The sequence below is a fragment of the Engystomops pustulosus genome, chromosome 4 (genome assembly GCF_040894005.1).
Source record: "Engystomops pustulosus chromosome 4, aEngPut4.maternal, whole genome shotgun sequence".
NCBI classification, from domain to species: Eukaryota; Metazoa; Chordata; class Amphibia; order Anura; family Leptodactylidae; genus Engystomops; species Engystomops pustulosus.
The window spans coordinates 201,633,416-201,658,505 of record NC_092414.1 but is presented as its reverse complement, the minus strand read 5'-3'; the positions used below and the strand labels follow the sequence as shown (position 1 = coordinate 201,658,505).

The 25,090-nt window shown below is 44.4% G+C and overlaps 1 protein-coding gene across 1 annotated transcript in view; it reads left to right on the top strand.

Moving 5' to 3' along the window:
* Positions 1–5,379: 5,379 nt before the first annotated feature.
* The window catches only part of OLFM2 (olfactomedin 2), a 188,233-nt gene continuing 168,522 nt past the window's right edge, over positions 5,380–25,090 (top strand). The window contains exon 1 of the mRNA XM_072149429.1: positions 5,380–5,927. Within this exon, the coding sequence (XP_072005530.1) occupies positions 5,784–5,927 (144 nt within the window). The 5' untranslated portion in view covers positions 5,380–5,783. The remainder of the gene's footprint in view (positions 5,928–25,090) is intronic.

The window sequence follows — 25,090 nt, the reverse complement described above, 5'->3', positions numbered from 1 at the left end:
CCTCATTTCTGACTACACTCATTAGGTTGTTTAAACACCCCAGACCAGGACTCTGCTTCCGTCTACATCCCTAACCTCACTCGCTATTCATTAACTTTTTCTTCCTGTCATTCTCTAGGTTGAAATGTCCACCAAATGTTTATAAAAGTTTTTGTCAGGCTTCGGGAGTAGTGAACCCCCTGGAAAACCGTGGCCAATGACACAAGCCGACACCTGGGACCGGAGTCTAAATGGCACCCGGTCTTCACCAGAGCTCTTCACCAGACCGCTGCAAAGCAGGATGGTCTTGCTGCGGTGCGGTGCCAACAGGTCGTTCCATAGGCGTGACTTGTCCACGGTGGCAGCCAAGGTCTAGGTACAGAATCACTGGGCAGTCTAGTATTCAGGAACATTCAGATGGTCAAGGCAGGCGCCAATGATGCGAGTTCGGGGACGGAGCAGGAGGTCAGAACTGGCAGTGAAGGAGCAATGTCAAGGTCAGGTCCGAGGAGGTCAGAATACAGATATCACTAAAGGGAAGCTTTCTCAATGGCATAGGCTCAAAGATCCAGCAGGGGTTCCTGGGAGAAGCCGGCTTTTTAAGAATCCCCGAAGTGGCCAGAGCCAATCAGTGGTGTGCTGGCCCTTTAAATCTGCAGGTGCATGCGCGCACATGCCCTAGTGAGTGGAGACGCACGCGCTGGCCAGCGGGAACAGGAGCGGGAACGTGGAGAGGTAAGTGGGGCCAGACTGGGGTGCCACCACGGAGAGGGGCACAGGTGTGCCTGCGATCGAGATGTGGATTGCAGGGGCACCCATGACATGCTGTATCACCCAGAACCATAGCTTTCATTACTCAAAATACTCAATACATGTAAACCAAAAGCTGAAAATGTACCAAAAGCACATCTACCACCAGGATGGAAGGATTGTAAACCAAGCACACTGACATACTGATGTGTCCCCCCTCTGGCAGGATCTGCTCTTAACTTTTTGGCTCTGGTTTTCACAAAAAAGGCATTAAAAATTATGCAAATAAACCTGAGGGGCTCCATGTTCCATAGGCTCATTTGCAGAATTTTGAAACCTTTTTTTCTTTAAAACAAAGACATAGGAAGCTTAAAGAAGAACAGATCCTGCCAAAGGGGGCACACACCAGTATGTCAATGTATTTGGTTTACAATTCTTCATCCTGGTGGTAGATTTCCTTTAAGGTAGAGATTAATCTGATATCACTGGCAGATTGAAGAGCACGATAGACTGAGATGAGAGAAGAGAGGTAGGGAGGTGCAGCATAATGCAGAGCTTTGTGGATGAGGGTGATTATTATTTTAAACTGGATTCGGAAGGAGACTTGCAACCAGTGCAGTGACTGGCACAGACTGGAGGCATCTGTGTCAGAAACTCAAGCCTGGCTTCTGCATTATGAATAGATTGTAGAGGAGAGAGTTTAGTGAGTGAAAGACCGATTAGTAGGGAGTTACAGTAGTCTAGGAGAGAGTGAATCCGAACAACAATTAGCATTTTAGAAGTTTCAATTGTCAGAAATGGGCGGATTCTGGAGATGTTTTTGAGATGCTTGTGCCAAGAGCGAGCAAGAGATTGTTCCTTTGCAACTCTACGTCCTTCAGAAAATTCCCTTTTCCGCAGCCACTTGGCCCTTTATTAAAAAACCCTATCCCCCACTACCCAAGAAAACACACACACCATGGGTTGAATACATTTTGGCTACAGCAGCCATTTTATTACGAACCGACGCATAACAAAATATATACTTCTTAAATAACGGCAATAAATAACATAGATACGTCTACCTTTACAAGTAGTAACATGTTACTTCATATGGAGTATGCAGCTGTGCCCACCAGCTGATATCTTAACCCCTGGTTCGAGGGCACCAGACCCCGGTGCAGATGGCTTAACTTCCGCATTTTCCTCCATTTTCACCTCCTCTCCCTGGACACAACCCAGCAGGAGACCAAAACACCACTATCTCCTGGAAAAACAAACCACCAAGTTTTCCCATTGTCCCGATTTCCACAAACTCCAAGGATCTCTCACTAGCTGCCCCTCCCTAGCTGCCATGACGTAGAACCACCCCAAATCCCTCCCACCCATTACAGGATGGACAGGCAGGAGTCTTTCCCCTGCTTGTCATAAAATGTCTGGTCCTCCCCATGGCAACTCCCACTCCACCACCATCACCACCCCTTCACGGTGGTCCCTCTCCACCAGGCCATGTCATACCGGCCTCCCTTCACTGCGTTGCTATCCGGCCTCTCCTTGCAAACCACTTACAGGGAAAGGAAGGGAAAAGGGCAGAAAGGGCATGACCCTTTGGGAAACAAAACCCAGAATCTCACAACATGTATGACCCCACAGCACCAAATAGGGATCTGGTTATGGCTTCAAGGAGACCAAAGATCTCTGTAATTTGATACAGTTCATTGAAGGTTGCCTAATGATAAGAAACAATTCCATTTCATCGCCCCTTATTGCTTAGATCCCCTGTAATGTCACCATTCTGGTCTTAACCTGAGTGACTGATAAATTAGGAGTTTTTCAAATGGCAGCAATGTATATACAAGCTGCTATATATATATATATATGTTATCCTGGTTATGACTAACCAAATTCCGATCGCATCCGATCGCAAAATCCAGGCGGAATTCGGCGCAAAACGGAAAAAGTGAGGAAACCCAACGAAAGTGCGGCCGCGGAACCCTTAGTAAATGTTAGTAAAACCCATTGGGGGTCATTTACTAAGGGCCCGATTCGCGTTTTCCCGACGTGTTACCCGAATTGTACCTGAATTGCCCCGGGATTTTGGCGCACGCGATCGGATTGTGGCGCATCGGCGCCGGCATGCGCACGACGGAAATCGGGGGGCGTGGTCGAACGAAAACCTGACGTATTCGTAAAAACCGCCGCATTTAAAAACCGAAAATGTGTCGCACGGGACGCGCTTACCTTCACCTGGTCCAGCTCGGTGTATTCCGGCGCGTTCAGATGATTTTCAGCGCAGCAGCGCCACCTGGTGGACAGCGGAGGAACTACCTTCATAAATCCCGTCCGGACCCGAATCCTGTGCAGAGAACGCGCCGCTGGATCGCGAATGGGCCGGGTAAGTAAATGTGCCCCATTGTGTCTTACTGGACCAATTGTCCAAACACCAGAAAGCAAAGGGGAGAGAAATTGGGGTAATATTTATTCATCCTGAGTGAGACCATGTATGACCAGTGAAGAATCTTAATGGAGGTTTTGGCCAGAGTCACCTGATGACTGCCTTACGCGACAGGAGCACAATTCAAGGAACGTTTTAAAGAAAGTTGGGCATCCATGGGTATGTAAGGAGGTTAAGTATCCTTTGGGGTTGATTACAGGTAGAATAGATAGTGGACATCAGGCCTGAGGATATGACATCAGTCGTTGAAGTTCTCGTTTGTTGTGGTGTTAGGGTTGCCACCTTCTGAGCCGAGAGACCTAGCCAAATGTAATATCTGGAGGAGGGAAAATCTCTAGATCTTAGACAAGTGTGAGAAGCTGGATGAAGGAAGCGCCTCACCCTAGTCAGTCCGCTATCACCAAAGGAAGCAGCATGGAGGGAGGCCAGGGGGGACCTCAGATCGGGCACCACCGCCATCATCATCTCCAACTCTTTCCATCCTTTAATAGGTGAACTTATTCCACCAGAATACTCACCTGCTATAGGAATCTAAAGCCAAGAGTCCAGTGCCAGCACCTTTGTATATGGACCGCCAGCACAGTAGGGATCAGTAAGGATCACACAGCACGGCACAGCCCACTAGACTCTTAGGAATACTACTGTATAACTACATATTATACTGAATCTTTTTCTGCAGAAGTGTATATCACTCTGCTCCGTTCTGTTCTATATTATACTCTCTTGAAAGTATAGTGTCTGATTCCTCTCCAGTCACCAAATCCCCCATTGAGCAAAAACGTTGCTACTGTGATTCATGGAATAAAGAAGCTTTTGTAGTGCTGCTCAGTTTTTCTATTTCTATAAATAGATAGATAGATTCATAGATAAATAGAAAGAAAGAATGAAAGTCCATAGCAGGACAGCCAAGTAAAAAAATTGGTACCCAGCCTGGGCTAAGTTGGACATGACTTATATATGACAAGAGAGATGGATAGAATAGATAGATAGATATGAGATAGATATGAGATAGATGGATAGATAGATATGAGATAGATAGATAGATAGGCAGACAGACAGATAGATAGATAGATAGATAGATAGATAGATAGATAGATAGATAGATAGATAGGTAAATAGATAGAGATAGATAGATAGATATATAGATAGATAGATAGATAGATAGATAGATAGATAGATAGATAGATAGATAGATAGATAGATAGATAAGATATAGGCAGATAGATATGAGATAGATAGATAGATGGATAGATAGGCAGATGGATAGATAGATAGATATGAGATAGATAGATAGATAGATAGATATGAGATAGATAGATAGATAGATAGATAGGAGATAGATAGATAGATAGATAGATAGATAGATAGATAGATATGAGATAGATAGATAGATAGATAGATAGATAGATATGAGATAGATAGATAGATAGATAGATAGATAGATAGATATGAGATAGATAGATGATAGATAGATAGATAGATAGATAGATAGATAGATAGATATGAGATAGATAGATGATAGATAGATAGATAGATAGATAGATAGATAGATAGATAGATAGATAATCGTAGATCCCTGGCCAGGGTCACAAGTGATGATGTATCTTAATTTCAGTCCAACATTTTCGATGAGGTATTATGCTCGAAAAAGGTGCTACTTCACCAAAAAATAAAAATCCACCCTCACTGATAGAGAGATTAAAAGATAGTAGATAGATAGTTGAAGATGATTAAACTAGAAGATACATTTTGAGAAAAATAATAGAATAAAAACACAAAAAGCATCTATTTAATAATATTGTCACACATTATATCTGAATAAATCGCATGATTCTGCATCGAGAACGGGTTATTTCTGTAGTTCTGGGCTTATTATACTGTAAAAACAGACAAGTATGAGAACATCTGCTGTGTTTATACGTCTCTATGATGAATGGCATCAATCATCCGGAACATTCATCCCATAAAACATCCATACATTACCCCGCTATACCATACCCCCCATCTCAGCGACAGCAGGAGGTGGTGGATAGTATGGAGGAGCAAGGGTTAATGTGATGTGAGGGGGGTGAGGGGTACCGGCCATGGCAGACCGGGCTGGGGATGGAGACTGAAAGCCAAGATTAAAAGACAGGGAGAAGAGACCACAGAGACAAAAAAGGAGGGACATGAGTGCAGGGAGGGAGGGGAGACAGAGAAAGAAGACTAAAATAGTGGGAAGGGGCAGAATTACATGACAAGCCGGAGCACTGGGGAGAGGGATTAGCATGGGAGCTCGGGGATAATATCCCGGGAAGAAGAACAAGCAGCCAGGGAATGGGAAGCCAGAAAGATTAGGAGAAGGATGGAGAGGATGTAACGGGGTGGACCAGGGGGCAAGAAGAGATGACTCCGAGATACAAGACACAAGGCAAAGAGGAGAAGCAGCAGAACCGGGAAATTGGGGGATAAATAGTCACAGGTGAAGAGAGCGACCCAGGGCGGTAGTGGACGACTGAGGAATAAAGGGTGGAGAGAAGGAATAAAGGGGAGGGAGAGAGAGAAAGAGAGAGCGAGAGAGGAAGGGACAAAAACAGAGACAGGAGGAAGGAGAGAGAGGGAGGGTGCTGGGGAGAGGCGGATGTGGAGGGTGTCAGTAGTGGCGGTGGGCAGGCTCAGCCCTGGGGGTCCGTCTAGAGGTGTGCGGAGCCCCCCTGCACCCCGAAGCATGCACCTCTTCAGCATGATCTTCCTGCTGCTCATGTTACAGGCCAGGATGGCTCAGGTAAGTCCAGTGCGCTGCTCCTGCTGCTCTGTGGTGCTGATGCTGGCCTCTGGGAAGAGGGGGAGGAGGAGGAGGGGGAGAAGAGAGAGGATGCTACTGCTGACATTGACAAAAGAGCCTGGACAGCCAGAGGATGGACGGGAGGTGTGTGTCTGTATTTACAATGTACAGATGTCTCCGCGTCCGGACATGTGCAAGAGTGTCTGCCTGCGGGAAGTGCCAGGCACATGCGTGTACCAGGGGAAGCGTGCTGGAGAGATGGACGGATGGATGGATGGATAGATAGGAAACAGTTCTGTAAGATGGGTTCATGGATAGATAGTGAGATAGATAGATTAAACTGAATAAGTATATTTAAAATATAGATAGATAGTTAGATAGATATGGGCTTTATAGATAGAGGCAGGGCTGTCCGGTGTGTACATCCAGGGCTGTCCAGTGTGTACATCCAGGGCTGTCTGGTGTGTATATCCAGGGCTTCCGGTGTGTACATACAGGGCTGTTTGGTGTATATACAGGGCTGTCCGGTGTGTATATCCATGACTGTCTGGTGTGTATCCAGGATTGTCCGGTGTGTACATCCAGGGTTGTCCGGTGTGTACATCCAGGGTTGTCCGGTGTGTACATCCAGGGTTGTCCGGTGTGTACATCCAGGGTTGTCCGGTGTGTACATCCAGGGTTGTCCGGTGTGTGCATCCAGGGCTGTTCGATGTGCACGCCCAGGGCTTCCGGTGTACATCCAGGGTTGTGTGGTGCATATCCAGGGCTGTTCGGTGAGTAGATCCAGGGTTGTTTGGTGTGTACAGCCAGGGCTTTCCAGTGTGTACATCCAGGGCTGTCTGGTGTGTATCCAAGGCTATCCGCTGTGTACATCCAGGGCTTCCGGTGTACATCCAGGGATGTCTTGTGTATATCCAGGGCTGTCCGGTGTGTACATCCAGGGCTGTCCGGTGTATATTCAGGGCTGTCCAGTGTGTACCTATAGGGTGGTATAGACAGTGGCCCTGGAGGGTGGTATAGGCAGTGGGCATGGTGGGTGGTATAGGCAATGGGCCTGGAGGGTGGTATAGGCAGTGGGCCTGGTGGGTGGTATAGACAGTGGGCCTGGAGGGTGAAATAGGCAGTGGACGTGGTGGGTGGTATAGGCAGTGGCCCTGGTGGGTGGTATAGGCAAAGGGCCTGGAGGGTGGTATAGGCAGTGGGCCTGAAGGGTGGTATAGGCACTGGGGCTGGTGGGTGGCATAGGCAATGGGCCTGGAGGGTGGTATAGGCACTGGGGCTGGTGGGTGGCATAGGCAGTGGCCCTGGAGGGTGGTATAGGCAGTGGGCCTGAAGGGTGGTATAGGCACTGGGGCTGGTGGGTGGCATAGGCAATGGGCCTGGAGGGTGGTATAGGCAGTGGGCCTGGAGGGTGGTATAGGCACTGGGGCTGGTGGGTGGCATAGGCAATGGGCCTGGAGGGTGGTATAGGCAGTGGGCATGGTGGGTGGTATAGGCAGAGGGTCTGGTGGGTGGTATAGACAGTGGGTCTGGTGGGTGGTATAGACAGTGGGTCTGGTGGGTGGTATAGGCAGTGGGCCTGGTGCGTGGTGTAGGTACTGGGCCTGGGGGGTGGTGTAGGTAGTGGGCCTGGTGGGTGGTATAGGCAATGGGCCTGGTGGGTGCTATAGGCAGAGGGCCTGGTGGGTGGTATAGACAGTGGGTCTGGTGGGTGGTATAGGCAGTGGGCCTGGTGGGTGGTATAGGCAGTGGCCCTGGAGCATGGTATAGGCAGTGGGCCTGGTGGGTGGTATAGGCAGTGGGCCTGGTGGGTGGTGTAGGTAGTGGGCCTGGTGGGTGGTATAGGCAGTGGGCCAGGAGCGTGGTGTAGGCAGTGGGCCTGGAGGGTGCTATAGGCAGAGGGCCTGGAGGGTGATATAGGCAGTTGCCCTGGTAGGTGGTATAGGCAGTGGCCCTGGAGGGTGGTATAGGCAGTGGGTCTGGTGGGTGGTATAGACAGTGGGTCTGGTGGGTGGTATAGGCAGTGGGCCTGGAGGGTGGTATAGGCACTGGGGCTGGTGGGTGGTATAGGCAATGGGCCTGGAGGGTGGTATAGGCAGAGGGCCTGGTGGGTGGTATAGACAGTGGGTCTGGTGGGTGGTATAGGCAGTGGGCCTGGAGGGTGGTATAGGCAGTGGGCCTGGTGGGTGGTATAGGCAGTGGGCCTGGAGGGTGCTATAGGCAGAGGGCCTGGAGGGTGATATAGGCAGTTGCCCTGGAGGGTGGTATAGGCAGTGGCCCTGGAGCATGGTATAGGCAGTGGGCCTGGAGGGTGGTATAGGCAGTGGGCCTGGAGGGTGGTGTATAGGCAGTGGGCCTGGAGGGTGGTATAGGCAGTGGGCCTGGGGGGTGGTATAGGCAGTGGGCCTGGAGGGTGTTATAGGCAGTGGGCCTGGGGGGTGGTATGGGCAGTGGGCCTGGAGGGTGGTATAGGCAGTGGGCCTGGGGGGTGGTATAGGCAGTGGTCCTGGAGGGTGGTATAGACAGAGGGCTTGAAGGGTGAAATATATATATTTTCCTCTGGTGTTTCTTGGACTCTTGTGCTCAGCTTCTGGCTCGGATGTAGATCCATGGCCCTTGGGAAGGCACCAGACAGACATACTGGATGTGGGAGGAAAGAGTTGATGCTGATGATGTGTGTTATGAGCAACAGTTGTGTGAAGGCCTGAAATATTGGCAGTGGTGATACGGTGTATCTCAGCCGCAGTGGGCACAGAGGGCTGAGGACAATGTGGGCGATCACAGGGTGTATACACGGTGGTGGAGCTTCCTGTGGATACTGATCGGTTTCTGATAATGTCCTGTGATAAATTACAAATTCACTCCTGCTTCTCCTGATAAACTTCTCACTGCTGCATCTGTGGGACGTCGTGTCAGTACAGAAGGCATCAGAGTGAAAATGATTAACTGTGCATGTTTTATGTCACTAACTTTACCTGTTTGTTGGAATGTGGAAGGTTTCATGACTGTACCGGAAGCTTAACCTTGTTATAAAGCAGAGAGGCTGAGCATAACGTACACACAGCACACCTGCAGGTGGCATGTTATACAGCAGGAGGGGCTGAGCATAATGTACACACAGCACACCTGCAGGTGGCATGTTATACAGCAGGAGGGGCTGAGCATAACGTACACATAGCACACCTGCAGGTGGCATGTTATACAGCAGGAGGGGCTGAGCATAACGTACACATAGCACACCTGCAGGTGGCATGTTATACAGCAGGAGGGTCTGAGCATAACGTACACATAGCACACCTGCAGGTGGCATGTTATACAGCAGGAGGGGCTGAGCATAACATACACTGGGGCACACCTACTTACCCGGTCCTGCGGAGTTCACGAAGCTCCTGCATGTGTCGCTTCCCCGCTCAGGTCCGACAGAGTTCACCTTCTCCTTCCTGGTGTATGTAAGCGCTTTATCTTGCGACATAATTTGAAAGTTAAATCCCGCGCTCAGTCCGAATCAGTCGGATCGTCCGACGACCTACCCCCCCCCCCCCCGGATTTCTGAGGTATGGAAGCAGCGCACAATTCGATTGCGTGCTACACAATCCCAGCACTGACCCCTGTTAAATATCTGTCCAAGCCACGCAATCCCTGAGAACCTTGAACAGTCCGACAAAAGTGTGATCTGTGCCCCTTAGTAAATAAGCCCCACAGTGTCATATGTACAGGCAGCATGTTATAGAGCAGGAGGAGCTGAGCAGATTGTATATAGTGTCCTATCTGCAGACAGCATGGTATAGAAAAGGAGGTGCTGAGCAGATTGTTCTTAGTGTCCTATCTGCAGCTGGCATGTTATAGAGCGAAGGAGATGAGCAAATTTTATATAGTGCTCTATCTGCAGACAGCATGTTCTAGAGCAGGAGGAGCTGAGCAGATTGTACATTGTGTCGTATCTGCAGGCAGCATGTTATAGATCAGGAGGAGCTGAGAAGATTGTACTTAGTGTCCTACCTGCAGGCAGCATGTTATAGGGCAGGAGGAGCTGAGCAGATTTTATATAGTGCCCTATCTGCAGGCAGCATGTTATAGAGCAGGAGGAGCTGAGCAGATTTTATATAGTGCCCTATGTGCAGGCAGCATGTTATAGAGCAGGAGGAGCTGAGCAGATTTTATATAGTGTCCTATCTGCAGGCAGCATGTTATAGAGCAGGAGGAGCTGAGCAGATTTTATATAGTGCCCTGTCTGCAGGCAGCATGTTATAGAGCAGGAGGAGCTGAGCAGATTTTATATAGTGTCCTATCTGCAGGCAGCATGTTATAGAGCAGGAGGAGCTGAGCAGATTGTATATAGTGTCCTATCTGCAGGCAGCATGTTATAGATTAGGAGGAGCTGAGCAGATTGTATATAGTGCCCTATCTGCAGGCAGCATGTTATAGAGCAGGAGGAGCTGAGCAGATTGTATATAGTGTCCTATCTGCAGGCAGCATGTTATAGAGCAGGAGGAGCTGAGCAGATTGAACATAGTGTCCTATCTGCAGGCAGCATGTTATAGAGCAGGAGGAGCTGAGCAGATTGTATATAGTGTCCTATCTGCAGGCAGCATGTTATAGATTAGGAGGAGCTGAGCAGATTGTATATAGTGCCCTATCTGCAGGCAGCATGTTATAGAGCAGGAGGAGCTGAGCAGATTGTATATAGTGTCCTATCTGCAGGCAGCATGTTATAGAGCAGGAGGAGCTGAGCAGATTTTATATAGTGTCCTATCTGCAGGCAGCATGTTATAGAGCAGGAGGAGCTGAGCAGATTGAACATAGTGTCCTATCTGCAGCCAGCATGTTATAGAGCAGGAGGAGCTGAGCAGATTTTATATAGTGTCCTATTTGCAGGCAGCATGTTATAGAGCAGGAGGAGCTGAGCAGATTGAACATAGTGTCCTATCTGCAGGCAGCATGTTATAGAGCAGGAGGAGTTGAGCAGATTATGTTACTAGGTCAGGACTGTGATGTTACTGGGTCAGGACTGATGTTACATGAGGGCGATGTGTGGATGTCTTTGGGTATAACTAATCCGCCATAGCTGTGACAACTGCACAATAAAGGAGAAGAGCAATTACAACAGCAAGGGTAGTTGGGGGGGTGGGGGGGGGCACTTCTCGCTGCGCTTGGGGCAGAAGGATCAAGACGTCCCCCCATGTTCACTTATTATTATTTACAATCTGACCCCCTTTCATGATGCAGGGAAACTTAGGCGGCATTATTCAAAATTGGCGAACCATATACCTTGTGTCTACATACGGGTAAGTAAATGAGCCCCATTGTGCTTTGTCGTGAATGTTACTTGTGGTGTGACGTCTTTGCCGGTGCTCATCTTTCGGCTCTACCTTCTCGTACAAGTGTGCTCAGCTTCTGGTGCAGGTGTAGATCTTAGGTTGGCGCTGGGAAGTCTTTAGGTCGCAACTGTGATATCACTAAAATAGGATTGTGATGTTACTAGGTCAGGACTAGGATAGGTCAGGAATGTGGCGTTAATAATTCAGGACTAGGAGGTCAGAAGGTCAGGAATATGAAGCTAACAGGTCAGGACTAGGATAGCACTAGGTCAGGACTAGGATAGCACTAGGTCAGGACTAGGATAGCACTAGGTCAGGACTGTGATGTTAATAGGTCAGGACTAGGATGTCACTATGTCAGGACTAGGATAGCACTAGGTCAGGAATGTGATGTCACTATGTCAGGACTAGGATAGCACTAGGTCAGGAATGTGATGTCACTATGTCAGGACTAGGATAGCACTAGGTCAGGACTGTGATGTTAATAGGTCAGGACTAGGATGTCACTATGTCAGGACTGTGATGTTAATAGGTCAGGACTAGGATGTCACTATGTCAGGACTGTGATGTTAATAGGTCAGGACTAGGATGTCACTATGTCAGGGCTGTGATGTGACAAGTATCCTTGTTGTCAAACCTCCACTAATGTGATGTACATAAGGTATATGTAAAAAAACCGAAAAAATGTATTTAAAGCATCAAGTTAAGAGTAAAAACTCACAATAACTAAAATGATTTCTACATTGTAGCCACACATGGCTGCTACCTGTATGTCATTTTCCCCTTTAAGTGGTTTGTGAATTACTACTCCTTATGCTTGTGCTAGTTGGAAGAGACAAAAGGGGGCACATTTACTTACTCCGTCCAACGGAGTTCACCAAAAGTGCGTTGTCCGTGCACTCTGCCGCAATTCATTAAGATCCTGCATGTGTCGCTTCCCCGCTCAGGTCCAACAGAGTTCACCTTCTTCTTCCTGGTGCATGTAAGTGCATTGTCTTGCAACACAATTTGAAGGTTAAATCCCGCACTCAGTACGAATCAGTCGGATCGTCCGATGGACGCATGGAAGCAGTGCAGCTGCGCCAAAAAACTATGACGTGCGACACAATCCCAGCACAGACACTTGGTAAATACCTGTCAAAGCCATATGCAATCCGTGAAAAAGATGAACATACCAACAAAAGTGCAATCCGCGACCCTTAGTAAATGAGCCCCAAGGTCTTCAATGTCCTTTTATAGGGCCAGCAGTGAGATCTGATCAGTAATAGTAGGATGACCATCAGCACTTTACCCAAGGATCATTCATCCTCATACAGTCTTTACTTTGTCAACCTCATTACAGCGAGTCTGAGATAGAGTATTGTCTGCATGTATGTTCCTTATTGTCATACTGTACCGTTACACTAGTTTTACTGACTTTATGGGGCACATTTACTTACCCGTCGCGATCCCCGAGGGACGTTGTCTGATGAGGATTCGGAGCTGCCGCGATTAACTAAGATCCTGCGTCCAATTTCCTGCATGTGTTGCTTCCCCGCTCAGGTCCGCCAGAGTTCACCTTCTTCTTCCTGGTGCATGTAAGTGCTTGGCTTGCAACACAATTTTGAATGTTAAATCCCACAGGTTATCCAAATCCGTCGGATTGTCTGACGCCCCGCCCCCTGATTTGTGTCACTTGAAAGCCGGCGCCGATACAATCCCCTTCTAAATGCGCAGCACAGCGGAAATCAGCGGGTGTTCCGTTGATAGTGCGTTCCGCGTACCCTTAGTATATGAGCCCCTATATGTTACAATTATTCTCTAGTAATTAGAATACCAGGTTAACCTCCAGATATTCAACATATTTGGGCTCCATTACATTTGATTCATACACTATAATGTATGTGAACATCCAGTCTTCTTTCTCCATTAGTGACTACTTTTGTGCTACCTCTATTGACATGTCTGGTATCTACGAATCCAACTAATCAGAATTGGCTAGGAAATTAATAGTACAGATCATTACAATGAACTTATACTATATACTTTATGAAAGGTGTTTGTTTATCCTAATTTTCCCTTTCTTCCCTTACTTCACAGTGTGATTAAATGAGCTTCATCTCAGTATTTACATAGAGAGAACAGAGATAAGGAGAAGATGTTAAAATTTTAATTATTTTAACACCTTATAGACCTGATCTCCTTTCAGAGCTGAATTATTAAATGAAATATTCTCCAGCTGTATATAGTTGAACTTAAGTTAGTGCTGTGTAGTGCTGTGTGTGGACTTAGGACAGATATCATGAAAAAGTAGAGTGGAATGTCATAATTTACTGATTTTCTTCTTAGAAGTTCAATTGGTACATTGGTTATGCTGCTACAGAACAGGATCTGCTGGTCTATTAAGCTAATAGTGACACTGGCTATATACTAAGGGGGCAGGCACTGGCTATATACTAAGGGGGCAGGCACTGGCTATATACTAAGGGGGCAGGCACTGGCTATATACTAAGGGGGCTGCTTGCTATAAACTAGGGGGCAGGCACTGGCTATATACTAAAGAGACAGGCACTGCCTACATACTAAGGGGGCTGCTGGCTATATACTAGGGGGCAGGCACTGGCTATATACTAGGTGGCAATCACTGGCTATATACTAAGGGGGCAGTCACTGGCTATATACTGGGGGCTGCTTGCGATACACAAGGGGGCAGGCACTGGCTATATAGTAGGTGGCAGATGGCTGGCTATATACTAGGGGGCTGCTAGCTATATAGTTTGGGTTAGGGGGGTGCTGACTATATACTAGGGGACAGGCGGCAGGCTATATACTAGGAGACAGGGGGCTGGCTATATACTAGGGGGCAGGCTATATACTAGGAGGCAGGGGATGGCTAAATGCTAGGGGGCTGTCTCTGCCTCTGTCGATAATTAGCACATTAGCTAGATAAATATTTGTTTAGTTTAGGAAGTATTTTAGGATTAGACCAAAATAGATTAGGACTTGTCAAGTTAATTTCCACCTACCAACAAATCTAGCTCGATAGGTAGATTTCTGATGGTAGGTTTCCTTTGAGGTGTTTCGACATCAATGCTCCTCCAACCTAAAACGGACTCATGTAAATCGAATCTGTATTCTGTTGAATAGTTTTTGGTAAAGGAGTCTACATTTTCAGGTAGCAGTTTTAAAAGTTTCTAAAAGGGTCCAACGATTGAGATTCCCACCACCAATTTACTAGTCTTAGATTCTTATTCGAGAAACCGGTTGATGTAGATGTAGGAATAGAAAGTCAGAGCAAAATTTAGCCTTTGGAAGATGAGATCTTTACAGGCCAAGGAAAACGAAGATCATTTTGTGCTACAGGTCCACGATTATCCACTCAGTCTCGGATTTACATAAATAATTAAATTTTTAAGAATGCCCCCAACAAGAGGTCAACAACCTATGGTTGTCTCACTCTGTTGCACCATCACAACTTCCAGCAGACCTTGAGAAAACGGCAGTCTGGGAATAGTTGTTGTTTTGCAGTAGATGGAGAGATTGAAGACCACTTCCGTAGACAGGGAGTAGCCTTCTTCTTCCATATTGTTTCCCATTCCCTGTATATATTGTATACACTTGACTACAATGATGTATGGTCCGTAACATCGGCATCTATCACAGAAGTAAATTACTCTCCCTTTTCGTAGTTTATTTTTACTATAACTGTTCGGATTTTGTTACTTTTCTGTAATTAGTTTGGAAAAATCTTTATAGATCGCGGCTTAATTAACGCGTTTTATTACCGAGCTTGTTGACGGAATAGAATTCAGAGAGAAGAGTCGGATATTGTATCTTTATTGGATTTCTTCACAATCTTAAACTTTTAGTCGGCAGTGAATTAAGATTGCCATGGATACTCGGCTGGGATAACGTCAACACACAGTCACATCGTGACACCGCGGAAAGGGAATGTTTCACCATTCATTATTAAAAAAATGTTTAATGTGTACTAAATTAACACTTACTTTTACTGTATGGAACGTGTTGAAAATGTCAATGAATATATATATACACCTTGTCTCTCACTTAACAGCCAAGTCTCTGCGTAATTATCCTGTTTTTTACAGCCAATCAAAATATCTATTTGTCCTGCTTGTCAGGGAAGGAGAGAAGCCTAAATACATTTACCTAAAGTTGAGATATTTTCCACCTTCTGGCCTAGATAGGGAAGAAAAGGAGGGTTAATATTGTCATTCTTAATTGAACTATGGTGAGGGTAAAGTATGTAGAGGTCAGTATTGGATTGGTCCACAAGATTATCAGAGGATGTCCTGCTGTGCTCAGGCTTTTACCAAATTTTGAAAGCCGTGGTCCAACAGAAGACAACCCAGTTTAAAGTCTAGCAGGGTCTTGTTCCTAGACGTAGAAGAGTGGGCCTACAGGAACATTTTATATGGTGGGCAGAAGAAACTCTTGTCCAACTCTGGTGGAGTTCCAGTGGTTGGGAGCCATTGTCAGAATCTGATGTACTTTAAATTTTACATTTCAGTGTAAATGTGAGTAATAACAGTTCATATTTTTAACACGAACCTCCAAGCTCACTCCTTGGGTGGACTCCACGTTGAGGTTTGCGTATCCTGTTACGATAATGGTAAATACGCCTGGAATCCAGTAGCCAGATGAAGAGAGTCAGGCACAAGGATGGACTGAGGCATTATTGCAGTAGAGTAGATCCCAGCAGGTATGATATAGGTAGGTAGGAGCAGTCTGGGCAAGACAGTTCAGGGGGCAGGAGACCAGAACAGGTCACAATACTCAAGCATTGCTAGGATTGCCACATGGTTTTCTTATAGGCCCAAACAGGAAGATAGCTCCACCATAATGCATTTGATCCACCATCTTAGTTAAAGGCAAATACAGCAACCTCCATTGGTTAGAAGCAGAAGTGCAGCATAAGAAGACAGAGAAACATAATAAACGTACATCAGAATGTAACAGGCACTCTTCGAAAGTAAGTTGTAAAATTACGGAATGTATTAGGAACACTCACCGGACCCAAAGAAATTACATGTGATGGGGTCTGTTAATACAGGCAGTCCCCGGGTTACATACAAGATAGGGTCTGGAGGTTTCTTCTTAAGTTGAATTTGTATGTAAGTCGAAACTGTATATTTTATAATGGAAGTTTTAGACAATTTTTTTTCTTTTGCCCCAGTGACAATTGGAGTTTCAAAATTTTTGGTGTAATTGGACCAAGAATTATCAATAAAGCTTCATTACAGACACCTTACAGCTGATCATTGCAGTCTGGGACTATAGTAACATCCAGAGAGCTTCATCAGAGGTCACAGTGGGCAGAGGGGTCCGTCTGTAACTATGGGTTGTCTGTAAGTCGGGTGTCCTTAAGTAGGGGACCGCCTGTAATTTGTGTAATTATAGAGGAAATATATTACTGAAGTGAAGACAAATATGGCTCAAGTAAACATGTCATCAATTATGTGGATTATTGTTGGGTCCATGTAAAAGCATTACTCTATGTAGACATCTAGCCCTAATGTATAACGAAGGCTAAAACTAAAGCACTGCCTACTGTACCCATTAATGGCTTTGATGTTGTAAGTTGCATTCGAGAAATGCAAGTTAGAAATTGATTGGTTGATCTCAACGTAGGATCTCAACTTGAGGATTTTTAGAGTAATAAATAAAGAGGAACAAATGCCTCCAAATTTTATCAGGAATGATCAGAGTGTTCTCTTATCTCGGCTTCATGCTCTCACGCTGTGGATATGTTACTGCAACATAAAAGATTCATTCCAGACAGGAAAGAGAGGTGTAAGAAGACGGAGTGTTACATATGTATCTGAAGCCTTCGTGCTGGTGACCGAAAACTGGAATTAATCATAAACTTGGCACAAAAACATGAAAAGTCTCCGTCTCAGCTGAATATCTATGACAACTTAATGATATTAAATAATATGTCATAGCCACCTGTACATGGCAGGCAGTGTAAATGCTAGCCTAGCAGAATGTGCTGAAGGATAAGGTTGCTTCAAAATTAGTGTTTTATAATATTCCCATTCGGAATTAGTAAGGTGGCTCCATTGTCTTCTGATATATGCAGTGGAAACGTGACCATAAACTTTAGACACAAGGAGATGTCAAATTCCTGGAAGGGCCATAATTACAAAGGACCAAAATCTGACAAGAGTCTTTGCAGACTTATAAAAGTTGAAGAAGTCTTGAATGAGTATGGTCCCTCTCTGATTGAAAGTGTTATATTACTTTTGGTTTGGTTTTGGTTACTTGTGCTTGAGTCATAGTTGTCTTCTACCATTGAATATGTATGTGCCTCTGGTCCTCTGTGGAAAAAATATCGGCCCACTCTTCTTTGAGTACAAACGGTCCCCTACTTAAGAACACTCGACTTACATACGACCCATAGTTACAAACGGACCTCTGGATATTGGTAAATTACTGTACTTTAGTCCCAGGCTACAATGATCAGCTATAACAGTTATCAGAGGTGTCTGTAATGAAGCTTTAGGGTTAATATTGATTCTTATGACAACCCAACATTTTTAAAATTAAATTGTCAGAGACCAAAAAAGTTCTGGCTGGGATTACAATGATAAAATATACAGTTCTGACTTACATACAAATTCAACTTAAGAACAAACCTTCAGACCCCATGTTGTATGTAACCCGGGGACTGCCTGTATATGGCCGCTTTCAGAACGTAAACAGTAGACAGTGGCTTTTGCCCATGTGCTTGTGGACCAAAAGTTATTTTCTTCCCCATTTCGCACGCATTTTCAGTCAGAGGGCAAAATGATCAAGCATGTGAGATGCATGTAACATGACTGATCATTCTAAGAGAGTCTGGATACAGCTGTATACATCAGATAGTTGTCCCTTTAGTACTATCCACTGTCCAGAAAGATGTCCAGAAGGTTTGTAGGCATAGCCACAGGGCCACCTAGTGACTAGGACTCGGACTGAAAATTCTTTAAACCATTGTGGACTATACATCCAAAGGATCAGATGTCCCATCCAGGAACCTACTAGGGCTTAACTAGGACGTGGACTGAATATCCTTTATGTCATTGTGGAATAGACAGCCAAAGGATCAGATATTGTTGCATATATTATACAAAAAATATTTATTTTTGGACTCCTACTTACCCCTTAAACCATTTGAAGATGAATGTAAATTGCAACCAACAGATGAAGTCAAGGGCCACTTTTGATGACCTCATTAGTTGACCACCATTGCTCTTACAGGGAACCTGTCATCCAGAATTGGCCTAATAAACCAGAACAAACTACCAGAATATTGTCAAATGGTGTTTCTGTTTCTTTCAAGGTCCAGAGTGGTGACATCATCCAGGAAATCAACTTTGAAGTGAGATGTAAATTGATTAGATAGAGTCAAGGAGTTCCAGGAGAGTTGGGTGGGACACTCATCATCCATTTGACTTCAGGAGATCTGGTTAGTGATGTCTCTGGATGTAGGACCATCAATTACAGTGAAGGGGACTTTCTAACGAAGGGAGAGCTTGACTCCAGTGTTAAAATATCCCCTCCTTGACTTTGTACGACCAATTTACATCTTACTTCAAAGTTGATTTTCTGAATGATACCACCACACTTGGTCATAAACATGATCTGGAATGTGTGTCAGCTGCTATACAACATCCTGGTAGGGGTTTATTAGGTCTATTTCTGATGACAGGTTCCCTTTAAGCTGTCCATGCACATTAGATAAACGTCAGCTGAAATTCTCACTTTAGGTGGAGTCGGACAACCTAATTGGTAAATTTGCTTTCCGATCCTCCCATGTTGTTGGGCAGATGAGTTTCAGCTTGGATAGATAGCTTCAGATTTTTTTGTTAGGGGTTAGGAGAGATAGCTCTTAACTGAACAAGCCTTAACCATCAGATTTGGACTCATCCACTAGAGAACCAGTTGATCCCCCATAAAATACAGAAACTAACATAATTATGGATTCTCGGGAGGAATGTCCAAGGGACCACAGTCTACACCCGATGGTCAGCCAAAGACTATGTCATAAGTTGAGTGTCAGACCACCACTTTACTCCACTAATAGTATAAAGCAAAAGCTCTTCTGTGTTATTAAGTTCAAAATATATAGTGCTCACCACACGTACCTCGACCGATCAGTCAATGATCGATAAGATGCAGATCAGATGGCTACACAATAGAAAAACATATTGTAATAAGGGAGACATCAAGATCTCTGATGGCTTGTTTGTACGTGCAGGCTGCTGTCTCCAGTTTATCATAAGTTTGTGTTGTGCGTATTATCACTTTGATAGTTTAAAGGGTTTTATTTTGGGTTTTTCTTCATCTTATTCTGCACAGAGAGCAATAAAAACAGTAGTGATGTCTTGGGGAGCGCTCAGTCTTCTTTAAGTGACATGTTCACTTTTGCAGCTCTGTTTTTATTGCTCCCTAATGCATCCACAATAAAATCAAAATCAAAACATATATCCTTCAGCATTGTGTATACAGAGCATGACCATGGCAAAATGACTTCTTCAGAGGGGTTATCCAGGACTCCGTAATTGATGGCTGGGTTTATGCTGGGCCATCAATACTGGATTGGACTCTTGCCATCCCTGCAGATCAGTTGTCTTAGGGGTTAAACCATCAAGCACCATGGCTCCTTTGTTTAGGAATAGATCTGGTTTATAAGAATAGACGAAGCTGTAATACCAGGAGCAGCTACTAGTAAAAGTAGTAAACAAAAAAGTGAGTGTGTTACTCGCTGCAGTCCCATGGGCTCTTCGAACAACTACGAAGAATCAGAACTTACAATGTACTATAGAAAAACCATCGATTTTAACAGGAAGTTACCGGAACTTCGATGGGATTGACTTCCTGTCCACATATATGTTGTATGATAGTCACAGTGTTGGTCACATGCCACAGTTTGGGGCAAAAAAGGTAACAAATAATTCACAATATAGCAACCAGTGAGAAGATTGATATACATTTAATGTACCTAATATACTTTTACAATGTGCCAAAGAATGACAAATTTTCGCCGAGGTATCTCTTTATGCCTATACTTTCTAGTATGTTTGAGAATTGTGGCATACTCCATCACATGTCATACTAGGTATTTATGGGTATTCCCCTTTACACTCTGAGGGACGATTCAGTGAGGGGTTGTTCACTTAAAGGCATTTCCCCCTTTCCAAACAATAGAGGAATGATAGGATGAAGGGGTCCAACTGCTCGAAACTAGGAGAACAGGGCACTACATTTCTCCCTGGCTTACCGGATTGGGCATTTTGGTTCTCCTGGAGGTCCCCTGAAACTGGAGTCTCATGGAAGTGGATGGAACATCTACTTCTCTAGGACTTCCAGCAAAACTTACAAGATGCTTATTATCTCCTGAAAACCTCTTATATATAAAGTCAGACAGGGGATCTTACATTGCCTCCTTCTGCTGCCACCCAGATGAATAGTGGATAAATGTCCTAAATGACACAGCCCCTTTAAATCAAATACATTTTACCATTCATCTTCACCCATTTTCTAACTGTTAAAAGCATTCTAAGATTAAAATTTTAGATTTTTGCACTAAATTTTTGGTCACTTTACCTCATGTTTTTTGCCATATGGGTGTAAGTGTAAGGGACAGGATATTATGTAATTACCAATATACATCTAGTAATAGTTCTGCTTTGCTTTCCTGATATGTAAAGTGAAGCATCCTGTCTTTTACCTCAACATTATACCTCATGTCTTTTACCTCATCATTTACCTCATCATTTTACCTCATGTCTTTTACCTCATCATTTTACCTCATCATTTTACCTCATGTCTTTTACCTCCTCATTTTACCTCATGTCTTTTACCTCATCATTTTACCTCATCATTTACCTCATGTCTTTTACCTCATCATTTTACCTCATCATTTACCTCATGTCTTTTACCTCATCATTTTACCTCATGTCTTTTACCTCATGTCTTTTACCTCATGTCTTTTACCTCCTGTCTTTTACCTCATCATTTTACCTCATGTCTTTTACCTCATCATTTTACCTCATGTCTTTTACCTCATGTCTTTTACCTCATGTCTTTTACCTCATGTCTTTTACCTCATCATTTTACCTCATCATTTTACCTCCTGTCTTTTACCTCATCATTTTACCTCCTGTCTTTTACCTCATCATTTTACCTCATATCTTTTACCTAATCAGTCAGACATTCCTGACCATAAAATGGACGCAGATGGAGGGTCATGTGATCTCTAACTGTCAATGAACAATCGATCTTGATATTATATTCATGAATATTATCATAAGGTCCTGGCATGGCAATTGCTCATGTACAAATAGAGATCACATGACCCTCCATGTGCGGCCATTTTATGGTCTGGAATGTCTGGCTGATGAGGTAAAAGACATGAGGTAAAATGATGAGGTAAAATGATGAGGCAAAAGACATGAGGTAAAATGATGAGGCAAAAGACATGAGGTAAAATGATGAGGTAAAATGATGAGGCAAAAGACATGAGGTAAAATGATGAGGTAAAATACATGAGGTACAATGATGAGGTAAAAGACATGAGGTAAAATGATGAGGTAAAATACATGAGGTACAATGATGAGGTAAAACACAGGAGGTTAAATGATGAGGTAAAAGACCGGAGGCTTCACTTTACATATTAACAAAGAGTTGTTAATATTGAATATTGGTAAATTACCTCATATCCCCCCACACACACACACATTACAAATATCATGAGGTAAATTGTCAAATATTTTGTGATTAGACTCAGGATACAAATAAAAAAGGTGAATTTGCAGCTGCTGGAGATTGTGAGCCAGAGATGTAACTGGCAGTCAGCGACATAATGACTTTCCTATGTTCCTGTAATTGAGTAATTTTATACACTGATGATAGATGGGTGTTTCTGCATGATGATGGCGCTCCGTGTCTGTACGACGGCCACCTTTGTCATCAATAATGTGTATAGACCGGAGCGGGTTAAATTATATGGCGGCTCAGGATCAGTCAGGTATGATCCAGTTTTTTCGTCTTTTGAATATTTTACTAATGAATTGTAGAACATGACTGTAGCGGAGCGGAGGACTCCCACAAGAAGCGGCAGCTGTCCGGGGGATGAATTCCTGGCGAGGTGCTTATAATCAATGTTACGCTATAAAAGCGGAGACTTCACTTAATGAGGACATTATATGTGCAGCGCACGTCAGCCGCCTCACAGAAATGGCACCTAGAAAACAGCGATGGGAGACAGGTCCTGGAAGATCTGCCGAGAATTCATTATAAAAGTTATCGGGTCTAAAGGCTCCAGGCCCAGAGGAGCTAAAGATTCACTGAACCCAATGCAAAAGTTCTGCTTCTAGGTTCTGTGCAACTTCTCTTACACTCACGACCACAACCTGTCTATATATATAATTGCAGCTTAGATACAGTAAAACATCTCTGTGTATGAGATAAACATCTATAATGGCAGCTTAGATACAGCAGAACAGCTCTATGTATAATATATACCCCTATAATGGCATCTTAGATACAGCAGAGCAGCTCTGTGTATAATATATACCTCTATAATGGCAGCTTAGATACAGCAGATCAGCTATGTGTATGATATATATCTCTATAAAGGCAGCTTAGATACAGCAGCACAGGTCTTTGTATGATATATACCTCTATAATGGCAGCTTAGATACAGCAGAACAGCTCTGTGTATGATATATACCTCTACAATGGCAGTTTAGATACAGCAGAACAGCTCTGTGTATTATATATACCTCTATAATGGCAGCTAAGATATAGCAGACAATTCCATCTATTGTTTATGTATCTATAATGGCAGATTAGATACAGCACCCCAGTTCTATGTATGGTTTATGTATCTATAATAGCAGATTAGATATAGCATCCCAGTTCGGTGTATGATAGATTCCTCTATTAGGGTAGACAAGATACATTAGACCAGCTTTATCTCTCTACTGGAAGCTTAGATACAGCAGTTCTGCTCTATGTGTTTTAGATATCTCTAAATTAGTAGCTTAGATTCCACAGGGGGCATTTATCATGGCTTGTACTTCAGTTTTCCGCTCTAAGTTGGGATACATCTCTGTATGGCAGCTTGGATACAGCCTATATAAGGTAGACACTTCTATAATGGCAGCTTAGATACAGCGACTTACCTCTATGTGTGATATATACCACTAGTTGTACACAGTGAAAAGTGACTGTGCTTCTCAGATTATAATGGTGGGAATGGAGTAAAATGTCCGGTATCACTCAACGGCCTCCTCTAGACATGTACTAGGAGAATACTACAACCCCCTGCATCTGCATCTTTCTCTAGACCCCTCCTCACTTGATGATACAATGACCTACTAATGATAGGATGACGGAGACATGTTTGGATTTGGGTTATTATAAATCTCAATCAAGAGAGAAGAGGGCAGGATTTATGATGCTCGAACTGCCAGACGTGAAAGAAAAATTCCATCTCACGTGACTGTGTACATCTCCTCTGCTTTGCTCACACGTTTATGGGTGTCGGATTATGTTAAAAATTATCTGTCTATACCTAGGGGTCCAGAAGGTTTGTAGACTACAATGGTCCCATCTTTTCCTGAATCCATTGGTCTCACAAGTTTTGCACGAAGAATTTTGCTATGTAGAGTAGACTTGTTGTATATTTTCCTTTTCGATCAATTCATCTAGAATATTCCGCGATCTGCAGCTATTCTGAGCTCCGTTTCTACAATACACTTTAATTATCCTTTTCCGCTTGGCTGTCGTAGCTCGCGCTCCACACTGGAGACTTGAAACCCAGTGAAGTGGTTAAGCGGCTGTGGGTCTGGGGTGGAGAGGGGCCCATAGGCAGCATAGGCACCGCTTTCACTTCACCTTGAAACGCATGAGGACATAAACCAGTTGTTTCTCAAATTGTGATGATTAATGATTTTTGTTCTATACAGTAATCGCTTCTTAGCTACTAAGTAAGTCAATTTCTGTTGGATTGTGTCTTTAGGACAATTTTTTTCCTAATACCAGATAAGCACATATAGGGCGTCCTCCTCTCTGCATCCTTCTTTTTTCATAATCTCCATGAAGTTCCGCTCAAACATCTCACTAGGAATTTGTGAACAGAAATGTTGAATTCAAGGGATTTAGGCAGGGTCAGCTCCAGGTTTCAGTAAGCCCCTGGGCGACAGAGCCTCAGTGGGCCCCTTTTCAGTAAACTTACATGGCGACATTAAAAATTCAGAAACTAAAATACTCTCCTGTTCCCTAGTTTATCATACCAAACAGCCCACTCATGGGTACTTTATATAAGCCCCCACCCTATGGATTCATTAGATACAGCCCCCTCAACCCATTGTTTCCTTACGTACAGCCTTATGTGGTTCCCCCAGAAGCTCTGGGCCCCGGTCTCGTGCCCTCAGGTATGTCTCGTGCCCTCTTCGCCAATGGATTTAGTTCTGGACAGTGATTGGGCATTACACACACATATAAGTGCTGTGATGTAAACCCTTCTATTGTAGCTTCAATGTATGTTGAGGGACATTGTCCTACTGGAAGGTGATTCAAGTCTAGTACTCTAAGGCCTCATGCACATGGCCGTGTACTAAAAGGGGACTAAAAGAGGATGCAAACAGGGGAAAGTTTGCAGCCCGTTTCACCCGGGCGAAGATGGAAGGGATGAATGCCACTCAACCCCTGCAACTCAGGCAGGGATAGGACCCGTTCTATAATTTGTGCCGCGGCATCCTGGTCAGCCACAATGAGACCTGCTCACTCCACCGTGACCAAGCACAAAAGACCTCTCTAGAGGCCTTGAATTTGACACAATGGGGCAGATTT